Below are 13,797 nucleotides of genomic sequence, written 5' to 3'. Positions count from 1 at the left end.
AGCTTTAGAGGGAGTGACTCCGATCTGCTAACTTCCCTGTCCATACATGCAACGTGCCCTGTTCTATTGTCCTTTTAATATTTCTAAGTCTTTTCAATAGCCATAGTAAAAAGCTGTCTTCTTGAGAGATAAAGGGAGCGAGAAATGTTTACTCTGAGATTCCCACCAAGTCTGGGGTGAGCTTGGAGTGGGGGGCTGAAGGCAGGGCCAAGGGCTCTATTTTGAATACTCCCTTCAATCGCAGCTCCCCCGTGAGCACTCCCCAGTGAGCTGCTGTCTAGGAGGCCCACCTAGGAGTTTCTATAATATCTTAGTGAGAAGCAACCAAGGCAGCTATCTCAGAAGGTACTAGATCTAGTGCTGAAAAGTGCCCAAGCAGAACGCAGCCTGGTTTGACCACACTGAGAGTATGCAGCCTTGCTCCATGTGTCCACGTCCACCATCAGTGCTTGGCTTGGTCTGGTCTTGTGGCCCGGTTGGGGAGCTGGGCAGTGGGGCCACACAGTGAGCCCCACCCAGGCCCTTTCCATGGGGCCAGCCAGAGCTTTCAGGCTTTAGCAGCAACTTAGCAACTTAGGACTAGTATCCTGGAACCGTTTTCATGGGATACATGCCTCGGTTAACAAGTCCAATCCCATTCCTACCTCCACTCATCACCCTCCCTTGCCCAGGACATAAATTTTGGAGCTTTTGTTGTAAGACAGTTTTGATATATAAACAAGTCACATGCCTCTTCCATAGGAGCTGAAAATAAAGCAGAACTGATACCACGTGTTTTACAGGTATTTTGCAAGTGAAAAGAAATGTCCTAAACCCAGTTGACCTCAAGGAAGGTGTCACAGCATTCCAACCTTCACCAAATTATTTGGGAGGCAATTGGTTAGAGATACAGATGATGCTGGATAAATGTTTGTGAAATTGAATTGGGGTGTCTAGGTGCAGAAAGGAAAAGAATTGCCCGTAGACAAGCTGACTGAAAGCCAGCTAAGGTTTCTCTCTCCATGTGCAGATACTTTTTCTGCTGTTAGATAGTGACTGTCCACAGACAGGGGCTGCTCTGGGTGGCAAACCCACACAGCTGCAGGGCCTGGCAGAGCACTCAACAGAGGGAAGCCGGCCAGGTGTGAGTCTAGGGATGGGACAGTGGCCAACAGGAGAGCGCATTCTGCCAGAAAGGGAAGCCACGCCTTACCTCCACCTAATAATCACCATGTGGAAATATAGGCCCAGAATTACTAGATAAAGTAATTTTTTTCAAAAGTGGCCAGGTTTCTAGGTTTTTCTAGAAAATCGTTCCATTTTTAAACGCTGATAACTTGCTCAATTTTTCAAAAACACCATGCAGGCTAAACATGAGCACCACAGACCACCTTTGCAATCTCTGCACTATACAAAACATAAAAATGACTTTGTTGCACAGATTTTATTTTAGTGATATTTCTGCGGGAGAGAGATTTCACTCTTGAGTGCCTTTCATTGTTTCACTATCCTAGTCTATTTCATTTTTATTTTGTAACTGTTGCTATCTTTTGGCGTGACAGAATAAAGAAGATACATTTTTAAGTTGAACTTCTAGCTTCTAGCCTTTCAAAGGACTGGCCATGATGTCATGGTCAGGTTACGTGACTCCTTAGATGCAGACCTCCATGATGCAGGAGTTTGTATTTCAGACTTTGTATTCACTGTCAGAAATACTCTGGCTCAATTTAGATTCACAGTCAAAGCTAAATGTGTTATATGATTTATACAAAGCATTTCCCCCGCAACATTTTATGTCGAAAAATTTCAAACATACAGAAAAGCTGCAGCCTTGTACAGTGAACACCCATGTGACCACCACCTAGATTCTGTGATTACCATCTTGCTGTGTTTGCCTTGACGTGTATGTTTCCATCTGTCGGTCCGCTCTCCATTCATCAGTTTATCTGCTAGTTCCTGCTATCTCCTTTCCAGTTCAGGAAATGTGCAGAAGATTGTAACAAAGTTCATCGGCCAGGCCTCCTCTTTCACTGCAACTTAAACACAACACAAACTAGTTTAAGCAAAAAAAAAAAAGTTTGTTGGCTTGTAGAGCTGAAGTGTCCCCAGGGTGATGGCTTCTGGCACGACAGCCTCCCCGGGCCTCGATGTTGAGCATCTCTCCTCTCACTGGGTCTCAGCTCAGCTCTACCCTGATTGGCTTCATCCTTCCCACACTCGCCCCTCATGGCAGCTCTGATGGCTCCAGGCCTACGTCACTGTCACTTCAGCCATCCCTGCCTAAAGGGCCAACCCGTTCCCTGTAACTGGTAAAATGACTGACAATGACCCTGAGTGACCAAGCTCTGGCCCCCTGCCCACACCTAGAACCCCATGTGACAGCAAGGATGGAGAGTGGGAGGGGGTGTGGCTACCCAGAGGAAAATTTGGGTGCTATCACCATGACCGGGCGTGTGGGCGCTGAGTAGGGAGAACTGTGGCCGTCCACCCTCCTGTGCTCTGCCTGGAAATGGACAGAGGCCATTTCAGGGCACACTCTGCAGATGTCCTTCTTCCGTCATGGCCCCTTGTGATGCTGCCGTGGTTGATGAGAGTGAGGATAAAAGAAGGAGAGACAAGCAGCTCTGTGTCTGGGCTGCAATGCCAGGGCCTGAGGACCAGCTGCTAGCAAAATAGGGCCTCCCAGGTGCACAGTTGTTTGGTGGAGTTACCCTCCCTCCCTGCCCCTTCCCCCCTGCCTGCCTGCCTTCTGCAGGTGTCTCTGGGCCACGCCCAGTATGGATCCTGGGAGCACACCCATGATGGGAACACGGCGTCTGCCCCCTGGGGCGCACGTTGATGTGATAACTTCTGTGGGGACAGGTGAAATCTGGGAACGCAGGTCTGAGGGAGACCATCTTGTGGGGTCAGGTCCTCAGCCTGGGATCCCAAGGCCCTCCCAAATGAATTCACATTTATTACATTCACAGGGAGTTACCATGGAAACCAGAGGCCAAATGATAGATTTACAAAGAGAGCCGTGACTGGCATGGCAGCCAGGCGTTCCCTGCAGCCAGCGCTCCTCTCCCTGACCCTGGAGTCACACGGTCCGTCCATCGCAGGCTGCTCGGGGCTGGGTCCTCTTCCCTCCCACCGGAGCCTGGCGAGCCTGGGAGGCCCAGGGCAGGGTCTCTGGCTTATGACTGGTGCAGGCTGTGCCCGTGGGGCTCCGTGTTGTGTCTGGTGGTGTAGAAGGGGGCAGACCCCCCATTCGAAAGCCATGCCCGGCATGGCGGTTGAGGGAAAAGAGGCTTGTGAGAATGCCAAGGCGGAAGATGACAAACCAACGGAGCTGAGAGAATGAGCCATCCAGAGTCCTCACAAGGCCCCTCCAGGGAGCTGGGGCCTGTCACTCGTCTCCCTGCCCCTGCCCCCTGCCACCACAAGCATCTCCTTCTTGTTTCTTGGCAGCCAAACTTGCTCCCACCTCAGGGCTCACTTGCTGTCACCCTGCTCCCAGGCTTTGGCTTAGCTGGCTGCTGTTTGTCATGTAGGTTCTTGCTCAAATGTGTCACCTCTTCAGAGGCTTTTTCTGACTGCTCCCCCTCCCGGGCTCCCACCCGCTCCTCCACCAGGTTACTGTTCCTCACATCACCCTGGTTTATTTCCTCTGTCACACTGGCCATTTTCCAGATGTATCTTAGTCTGTGGATGTCACTATATCCACCACGCGGCTGAAGAACACCAACTCTGGGCCAGATAGCCTGGGCTTGAGTTCTGGCCGTGTACTTGTTAGCTGAGTCACTGTAGACAAGTCACTGGATGTCATTGTCCCTCAATTTTCCCCTGTGTCATTGGGGCAGTGATAATACTCTCCTATATAGTTGCTGTGTGGAGTGTTAAGTTACTGTATGCGAAGTGCTTTGAACAGTGCCTGGGCCATGCGAGAAGTGACTTGATCTCGTGGGTGCTGTCAGTGAGGTCAGCCGGCCTGGCTGGGAGACAGCATTGTTGTTGGAGTCTGCCACCCACGCTGCCCATCCCCCGAGGCACACTGGAGTTGCTGCTGGCTTTTGGTACTTTCTTAGGTCTTGCAAATCTGAGTGGAGGCAGGGCTTGGTCACAGATGGCACTCCAATGGCCTGGTGGCAAGGGGCAGAGCAGAGGTCAGACCTAGGAGCTCATGGGTTGTTTTGATTCCAGCTGCTCTGACCAGGAGGGCTGGGCAGAGTGTAATGCATCCGAGCAAAATACTTCCAGCCATCGCTGGTCAAAATCCAGTCTCAGAACTGACAGTGGAAAACCAGGCCGTTCCAACCAACTCATTTCAGAGCGGGCTTTTACCACGCCACTAGCAAAGAAGTGGGGAAAAGAACCATCTGCTGTAGTTGCTTCAGCGCCAGTGTGTACTACTGTGTTATGTTGAATGCAGGCTTTGACTCTGGTGCTTTGATACGTGGCGCAAGTGATACGCGCTTCAGAATTTCCCCGCCCTTGTCTCTTGCAGCTTCGCGTTTGGCTCCCTGATCTCGGCTGTCGATCCGGTGGCCACCATTGCCATTTTCAACGCACTCCATGTGGACCCTGTGCTCAACATGCTGGTGTTTGGAGAAAGTATTCTGAATGATGCGGTCTCTATTGTCCTGACCAAGTAAGTGTAGGGGTAGAGAGAACAGACTACTTCTGCAGGGGACAGAACTAAAGGTCCTTGTAACAAAGGGTCAGATATTTCGAAGCAACTGTGTGCAGTTCCTTGTCTTCTGTGTCTTTCTTATCTTTCATCCTGACAAGCCTTCATGTGCCATAGGAATATTGTCAGGGTCCATGGGTGATTAGGAGACAGAGTCCCCTTTTTTTGACCTACCTTTTAGTGGTGGCTTCTGAGCCCAGCTTCACCTCAGCATCACTGAGCTGCTTATTAGATGTGACATTCCCAGGCCCCACCCTCAGAGCTTCTGACTCATTTGGTCTGGGGTGAGTCCTAACCAGGGATCCTCAAACTTTTTAAACAGGGGGCCAGTTCACTGTCTCTCAGACCATTGGAGGGCCGTTGGAGAGTGCGGTGTACATTCCACACATGCGTACTGTGGGCCCGGGACAAGTCGGCTGCTAAGCAAGACAGGCAGCTGTGGCAAAAACATCCAGCGGGCTGGATAAATGTCCTCGGTGGGCCACATGTGGCCCGTGGGCCATAGTTTAAGGACTCCTGCCCAAGACCATAGGTTTTTAATAAGCTCCCCAGATGAGACGCAGCAGCCATTGGGGGCTCAGTGTTTGGGCAGTGTTATTAGAGACAAAAGTGGTAGACAGGGGCCATACTCTGCCACTTAGAAGCTATTGCATGTCACCTTCATTTTCCTAGCTATAAAATAAGATAGAACTAACAGGTGTCCTGCCTTAAGATGCTATCATGTAAAAGCTACTTTGGAAACTGCACATTTTTTCAGATGTTGATTGGTATTACTGCCTTCGTTGATGGAATCTGAGAAATTAAAGATGAATCATAAAATGTCAAGAAGTCATTAGGAAAAGGAAATCCATTTAAGATAATCTCAAATGCATTTATATGATGCTGGGCTGTTTGCTTAGACTCTACATTTAATGGTTGGTGGTCATTAACATGTGGGCAAGAGACCCAAGAATTTTTGCCAAAACACAGAGAAGGCGCGGACAGTCAAAGCAGTTGGAGAGAGCAGGGAGTGGGCCTAAAGTCCCAGCTACTCTAGAGGCTGAGGCTGGAGGATCGCTTGAGCCCAGGAGTTGGAGACCAGCCTGGGCAACATAGGGAGACTCCATCCACCACCCTAGAAAAAAGCAGTTGGAGAAAAGAGCCCTGCATAGTGTATCAAAGATGAGCTAAGAGAATTTTAGAAGCCAATCTGTGTTCTGTTTAGAGAATAGAATTTCCATTTACCTGAATACTGACTTGTTTCCTTTGTTATGGGATTCCTTGCCCATAACTACTCTGTGGTATTAATAGCATTTTCTTTTTTTTTTTTTTTTTTTTTTTGAGACAGAGTCTCGCTTTGTTGTCCAGGCTAGAGTGAGTGCCGTGGCGTCAGCCTAGCTCACAGCAACCTCAAACTCCTGGGCTGCAGTGATCCTTCTGCCTCAGCCTCCCAAGTAGCTGGGACTACAGGCATGCGCCACTATGCCCGGCTAATTTTTTATATATATATCAGTTGGCCAATTAATTTCTTTCTATTTATAGTAGAGACGGGGTCTCGCTCTTGCTCAGGCTGGTTTTGAACTCCTGACCTTGAGCAATCCACCCGCCTCGGCCTCCCAAGAGCTAGGATTACAGGCGTGAGCCACAGCGCCCGGCCTAATAGCATTTTCTTAAAAGCTTTATTAGAGACGACATTCAGAGGATTGGATTTGAGGACTGAACAGTTTAGTAAGATGCTGTGTGAAAAGTATGTGACGTCAGTTAATGTGACATCCTTTCCTCATCTACCCCTGCTTCCAGTTATTGTTTCATCATATTTGTCCTGTTTTCACCCTGTTTTTGCCCTGCCTTTGCAGGAAGAGCTTGCCAAATATCGGCTAATTGTAAGAGGTACTCAACAGACTTTAAAACAAACAACCAAAAATCCTTTAAAATATTTTTGGTATTCAAAAAGTAATACACACATTCTTCATTAAAATTAAGAAAACACACAGGCAAGAAAGAAAGAAAGAAAAATCACACACATTGCTAATCCCCAGAGATAATTGTGGTTAACAATTTGGTGGCCGGGCAAGGTGGCTCATGCCTGTGATCCTAGCACTCTGGGAGGCTGAAGCAGGAGGATTGCTTGAAGTCAGGAGTTTGAGACCAGCCTGAGCAAGAGCAAAACGCCATCTGTACTAAAAGAGAAAAATTAGCCAGGTGTGATGGCACACACCTGTAATCTCAGTTACTCTGGAGGCTGAGGCAGGAGGATCGCTTGAGCCCAGGAGTTTGAGGTTGCTGTGAGCTAGGCTGACACCATGGCACTCTAGCTCAGGTGACAGAGCGAGACTCCATCTCAAAAAAAAAAACCAAAACAATTTGATGTAAGTATACATATATTTTGTTTAAATGGGCTTATGTCCCAAATACAGTATTGTAACTTTTCCATTGAACAGAGTTGATAAAACAATCCTCTGTGACATCATTTTAGTGGTTACAGAGTATTCCTTTCTGTGGATTTACCATGTTCCATTTAACCAGTTCCCTTTTACTGGCTTTTTTTTTTCTCTTGGCAGACATTTCCATAGCTTTCTTAGGAAATTATCGTACATCATGCTGCAAGACCTTTAAACAATCTGATAGCAATATTTTTTCTTATTTAAGATCTATTCTGAAAGCTGCTTAGCTTTCTGGATTTTACTTTTATCTTGTATCCTGGCTACACATATCGAACATTTGTGATGAGGAATTTTGCCCAACTTGGAAGTGACATCACAAGTTATTTTTATACATTGGGAGCTAAACTCAATTGCTTTGTCTCTGATTCATTTAAAGAAAAAAAAATCTGTTAGAAGGAGGACCTTTTCTAAGCTTTTCCAGGTCTCTCTGCTATACAAAGGCCAGAGATTAGGAGAAATTTTCTATTTAAGATGAGAAGTGATGGAGTCATTGTAAGTAGCCAAAGATTCTTACTGAAAAGGTGTTTTTAAAGGCCACGATCACCTAGGATGACATTTCCTGCATTTGGCTCTGTGCACGTGTCTAGTTTCCAGCCTCCTCTTCCACCATTAGCCCGACCCCTTCTGAGCTGCAGGCTGGTTTAGGAATCAGCCTCGCCAAGTCTTCTGACCCTGGTGGTCGCCTGCCATCAGCATTTGGTGAGGGACCTCTGTGTGCCAGACGCTGCTCAGAAACCAGTGGGATTTAATGAACTCAGTCCACAGTGGCAAAAGATGTTTATAGAGAAGTGAACATAGCACCTTCGGTACGAGGGGCCACAACAACCGTGAAAGATTGGAGGACAGCTTCTCAGACGAGATGCCTTGTGAGCTAGCCCTGGAAGGCCGGCAGGCATTTTCAAGCAGAGGAGAGAGAAAAGGGGCATGGTAGACCTGTTTTGTTTTTTTATTTAGTAGTATAGTAAAAAAAATAACAAAAACAAACCCAAAACCCAGCTCCTAGGAGCTGTTGTCCCTTTCCTTAGTTATAAAGTAGAATCATATCTTGTTTTCAAGAGATATACTTTATAATCAGTCATCTCCAAAGCCATCCGACACATGTATCTTTGCAACTGAATATGTGAATGAATTCTCCTTTTAATTATTCTTACCTTCATAAGTGCCAGAAAACGAAATATTTTGTTCCTTCATTAACTTTAATTAGATCATTTTTAAGCTTTGATTTAATACTATGACAATGTATTTTTATGATAATTGCTGTAGAGGAAACCTCTTGTTTTCTCCAGCTACAGCTTACGTTCACGAAATGGATCCTGAAGCAGCACTGTCTTTTATTATTTAAGTAATGAGAAATATAACCTAATAAATGAAATGTAGAAAATTACCAGGCCAGAAAGAGTCCACATTCTACTTCCATTTATAATGTCTTGACTTCAGAAACCACTGGTCCAGCCCTGAATCTGCTCACTCAGTTACTCACTCTCTTTGGGCCTCAGTTTCCTCTATATGAAAAGAAAGCAGTTAAACCAGCCTGGGTGCCAGCATGGTAGTGATGTGGGGGTGGGGGTAAGGCTGGCCCCTGGATGTGTGTGGCCCAGAGATCCACTTTTGGGAACTGTAGGTGGCCATGTCCTTCAAAAGCATTTTGCCAGTACGATCCCTTGTTGGCTCTTACCTTCCTCATGGTGAGATGTTGACTTGTGATCTATCTGCTAGGAAAGAAAGGGGATTGGGGAGATTGTGCATTCAGGTAAGTCTGTAAGCTTTCATGTGAAGACAGATTTCTTTTTTGCAGAACTTCTCAGAACCTTTATTATGTTATTTTGTGCCATGAATCTCCTCAAAAGGCTTCCTAAGGTTATTTGACCAACTTCCCTTCTATCAGAGATTGTTCTGCTTTAAAAATAATACCAATTCATGAAACGCTGATTAACGATACTGAATATTACTGTTGACTATTCTTTGTTTCATTTACTGGTTCAGAGAAAAGGTATTGAGTATCTTTTGCGTGCTAGGTAGGCTCTGCTTTAAGCTCTGGGCATATGGCAGTGAACGAGATGGACACAGGCTTGGTCCTCATGGAATAATGCCCTGCAATTTTCCCATGCTGTGAAGGAGAGGTCAGGTACCATGACAACCTATAAATGGGCCAGTCCATGTGAAGGGGTCAGGGCCACTGGGGCCAGGGAAGGGTAAAAGATGACCTACTAGGAGGTGCCATTGACAGGATGGCTGCATCCTCCTGAATGAGGAGGAAGTGAGGTCAGAGAAGTACAGGGGGACAGGAGCCAGGCCATGCTAAGAAGACTGGGCTTCCTCCTGGTAGCCCCAAGAAACCCTGGAGGAGTTTTGAAAGGGCTGGTGACCTGATTAGATCTACATTTGAAAGGGGTCACTCAGACTACTGAGTGTAGAACTGGGTTGGTCTGTAGGAGGACAAGGATGTCTAGCAAGAGGTGAGTGAGACATATCCCTGGGAGAATCGTAGAGGAGAGGAGTGGATGCATTTGAGAGCCAGGCAGGAGGTAGGATGAGGTGGGATGACGGAAGGAGGATATTTAACAAAAACAGCTCCTTACTAATGGTAGAATGCTTTTCCCTTTGGGGACAAAACCAACGATTGAATTTAATGGCTTTTGACATTTTACTTTGTTCTGTTATGGTGAAAGGAAAGTTCTTCCAATATTTTTTCTTCAATGCCTCCTAAATCCTCCCCCTTGAAAACCCCTGACATTTCTTCTTTGGGCGGCTCCATTCTGTTCTGACATCTTGCCATAGCCTCTATTTCAGGTTTTGTCGCTGGATTCCTGTACTAAAAAGGAAGTGGACTCCCCCAGACCTTCAGATGAAATGCCAACACCTTCCCCAGCCTCTGCCCCTGCCTGCTACTCTTGCCTTGTCTCCTGCCCCTTCCCCACCCCCTACTTCTTGCTCCCTGAATGTTCCCACAATGCACTACCTATGCTTGGGCTCCCTGCCTCCTGCTTTTGCACATGCTGTTCCCTTGGCCTGGGGTATTTTCCCTCATGTGTTCACCTGGGCAGCTCTTTATCCCAAGTCTAAACCCAGCCCACACACACTCAAGCACTTTCTTCGCCCCTCACCAGTCTGAGTTAGATTCCCAGCCTGTGTTTCCATAGCCCTTGCCCTTCACCCAGATTGTCATTAGGTCTCATCTTGTTTTTCTCCCTCATTGGCGTGGGGAGAGCTCCTTGAGGGTGAGGACCGTGCTATCACCTCTGAACCCCAGAAACTAAGGCCAATCTGGGACAAGATGAAAAAATAAATGTGTGACTGCTGATTGAATGGTGGGATGAATGCATGAATGAGGGAAGGAGCAGGAGATAAGTTTTAAGTTCTAAGTTAATTTCTAAGAACTTTGTATATAACATTTTAACTTCTTTCTGTTTTCTTTTATTTCCTAGCACAGCTGAAGGTTTAACAAGAAAAAATATGTCAGATGTCAGTGGGTGGCAAACATTTTTACAAGCCCTTGACTACTTCCTCAAAATGTTCTTTGGCTCAGCAGCGCTCGGCACTCTGACTGGCTTAATTTCTGCATTAATATCCTTTTAATGTGCTGAACATGCAGGGCTGAGATTATTCTTGATCATACCCATCTCCAGCTAGTTTCTCCTGTTCCTTAGTGGGGCCAATTTTAGACTAAGGTTTTGTTTGAAGGAGCATTTATATGCTTAGTTTTGGTCTGAGAAACACTCTAATTTAAACTCAAAGATTTTTAAATTTAACATGTGAAATGTAGGATGTCACTTTTCAAAGCTTAAAAATCATGAACACTATTGGATATCATAAGTGGTTTGGGGGGCTTCTCGGTTCCCAGAGTATGATAACCACATGCAGAGGATTTTCATTTTCTACCGTCTCACTTTTCACATTCAGACACTCAGAAAATAATTTTCTTTGAAAATGTCAAATTGAGAAAATCTTTACCCCACTTGAAAGTGTTCATCTGAAAGTATTAGAAAAGGGATTCTTTTTTTTTTTTTTTTTTTTTTTTGAGACAGAGTCTCGCTTTCTTGCCTAGGCTAGAGTGAGTGCCGTGGCGTCAGCCTAGCTCACAGCAACCTCAAACTCCTGGGCTCAAGCGATCCTGCTGCCTCAGCCTCCCGAGTAGCTGGGACTACAGGCACGAGCCACCATGCCCGGCTGATTTTTATATTATATATATTAGTTGGCCAATTAATTTCTTTCTATTTTTATGGTAGAGACGGGGTCTCGCTCAGGCTGGTTTTGAACTCCTGACCTTGAGCAATCCGCCCGCCTCGGCCTCCCAGAGTGCTAGGATTACAGGCGTGAGCCACCGCGCCCGGCCGAAAAGGGATTTTTGAAAGTGTGCTTCATCTAAGTTTTTTGCACTGATTTTGTTGTGTAACAACCCATAAGCTTTTCCAGCCCGAGAAGGAAAGAGGCTTGTTCAGGCCAATGGCACCTTTATTGCTGTGGAAAATGCATTATGTTTAAAATAGGAGCAGACACCAGACCATTTCTGTGTGCGCCTGAGCCTACGTCTCAGGGAGAAGGCCACCTGGCCCTCCTCCACGAGCAGTTTGCTTCACAGATGGCCGGAAAAGACTCTTTTGCCTGGTTAAAGGCATGTTTTTCTGCCATTTTGTTGAATTTTCCCATCAACTCCCTTGTCCAGAAGTCTAAAGGCTCTATTGAGTTGGCTGACAGCTTCTCATATTGTACCAATAAACAGAATGGAAGAGAAAACTTTTTCCAGTTCGTAGTTTCCTCTATATTTATATTTCTTCTCATGTTTTTCTTTTTTCTTATTTTTTTTTCTTTTCTTTTTTTTTTTTTTGAGACAAAGTCTCACTCTGTTGCTCTGAATAGAGTGCCATGGCAGCAGCCTAGCTCACTGCAACCTCAAACTCCTGGGTTCAAGTGATCCTCTTGCCTCAGCCTCCTGAGTAGCTAGGACTACAGGTGCCTGCCATGACGCCCGGCTAATTTTTCTATTTTTAGTAGAGATAGGATCTTGCTCTTGCTCAAGCTGGTCTCAAACTCCTGAGCTCAAGTGATCCTCCCACCTCAGCCTCTTGAGTGCTAGGATTACAGGCATGAGCCAGTGTGCCCAGCCTCTTTTTTTTTTTAAGAGATAGAGTCCTGCTATGTTGCCCAGCCTGGTCTCTAACTCTACCTCACAAGTAGCTAGGACTATAGGTGTGTGCCACCATGCCTGGATTTCTTTTTTTCTATTATTGTTTAGAGACAGGGTCTCACTATGTTGCCCAAGCTGGTTTTGAAACCCTTGCCTCAAGCAGTCCTCCTGCCTCAGCCTCCTGAGTAGCTGGGACTACATTCTTGAGCCACCATGCCTGGCTACCATATTTATCTTTTTATTTTTTTAAAAAAAGCATCTAGTGTAATGAAATGGAGCAAATGGGTATGAGAGCTCTAGTATAGGTGTGGTGAACAATATTTGAACACATAGAAGACTCTCTTTCCTTTCCTAGGGGCATGAGTTTAGATGTCTCTAGGAATAGGAAAGATCGTTCTTCAACAGTGCATAGAACCCCAGAGTTCTGGAAAGCAAGATGGGTACCCATTAGTTATCTCATCTGATGTCAACAGAGGAGGTGGGAGGTGACACAGCCCTAGGAAGGACCTTGGCAATGTGGGCTGCCCCTGGTGTGTTTGCAACCCCAGCTTTGCCCTGTGCCCCTGGCACATTCCCAGCTCTCTGAGTCAACATTTTTAAATGAGTGGACTTAGGTTGATTTTAATTTTCTCCCACCATTTGTCTCTGCTTCTCTGTTTTGTCAGATTCCCTTTCTTATAACAGCAGTCTCCCTACAAAGAAAAAAAATTCCATAATGCCAAAATTTCAGTTGTAATCCTGGGATATTCTAAAATTTTTCGTTTCTGTTGTTTACATATTTAGAAGGCAGCAATTTTTGTTGTTTTTTGAGATGCAGTCTTGCCACATTGCCCAGGCTGGCCTCAGAACTCCTGGGCTCCAGCGATCTTCCTGCCTCAGCCTCCCAAATAGCTTGGATGACAGGTGCATGCCACCATGCCCAGCGGGCAGCAGTTTTGTGATTTCAACTATCCCTTGATTCTTTTTCCTTAACAACTGTCATTCACGTGCTAAAGCATATTGACTTGAGGAAAACTCCCTCCTTGGAGTTTGGCATGATGATCATTTTTGCTTATCTGCCTTATGGGCTCGCAGAAGGAATCTCACTCTCAGGTAAGTGGCAGAGAGCCTGGAAATGCTGTGGGGATGGTACATTGTCCTGCCTGTGAAAGAGGTTTTGTCAGTTAGGTCACTTTCAGTTGTAAAGACAGTCACTTTCAGTTGTAAATACAGTCACAGCCATAAAAGGGATGTAGGCCTGGCTGGATCTAGGAGCTCAGACAGTCACTTTGGTGTCATGGGCACCTTTTCTCTTGACCCGCATTCTCTCTTTTATCTCTCATCAGTCTTAGGGGGCTCCCTGATCAATACGGAGCTGGTGGGAGGGAGGCGAAGGTCCCTGATGAGAAAACCGAGGTTGAGAGAGATTGAATAAATTGCCCAAGGTCACAGCTGAAATGGTGAAACAGCCATTGAAACTAGTTGTCTTTGACTCAAGAAATAATGCTTAGATGCCCTCCTCTAATACAACTGCCTCCAACACAGTTGATCATAAAACCACATACTAAGTGCTACACAGAGGGACGCGCAAAGTGTGGCCATGGCATGATGGTGTAATAGCA

The 13,797-nt window shown here is 46.1% G+C and overlaps 1 protein-coding gene across 4 annotated transcripts in view; it reads left to right on the top strand.

Moving 5' to 3' along the window:
• SLC9A8 (solute carrier family 9 member A8) overlaps window positions 1-13,797 on the top strand; it is a 71,368-nt gene that overhangs the window by 30,583 nt on the left and 26,988 nt on the right. For all 4 annotated transcript variants that reach the window (XM_076010881.1, XM_012766167.3, XM_076010880.1 and 1 more), the window contains 3 exons: window positions 4,466-4,609; window positions 10,497-10,635; window positions 13,183-13,288. In XM_076010881.1, the coding sequence (XP_075866996.1) occupies window positions 4,466-4,609; window positions 10,497-10,635; window positions 13,183-13,288 (389 nt within the window). The remainder of the gene's footprint in view (window positions 1-4,465; window positions 4,610-10,496; window positions 10,636-13,182; window positions 13,289-13,797) is intronic.

This window comes from Microcebus murinus, chromosome 16 (assembly GCF_040939455.1).
Source record: "Microcebus murinus isolate Inina chromosome 16, M.murinus_Inina_mat1.0, whole genome shotgun sequence".
In the NCBI taxonomy this organism is placed as follows: domain Eukaryota; kingdom Metazoa; phylum Chordata; class Mammalia; order Primates; family Cheirogaleidae; genus Microcebus; species Microcebus murinus.
The sequence above is the reverse complement of the archived record's forward strand: the minus strand, read 5'-3'. Positions and strand labels throughout refer to the sequence as shown.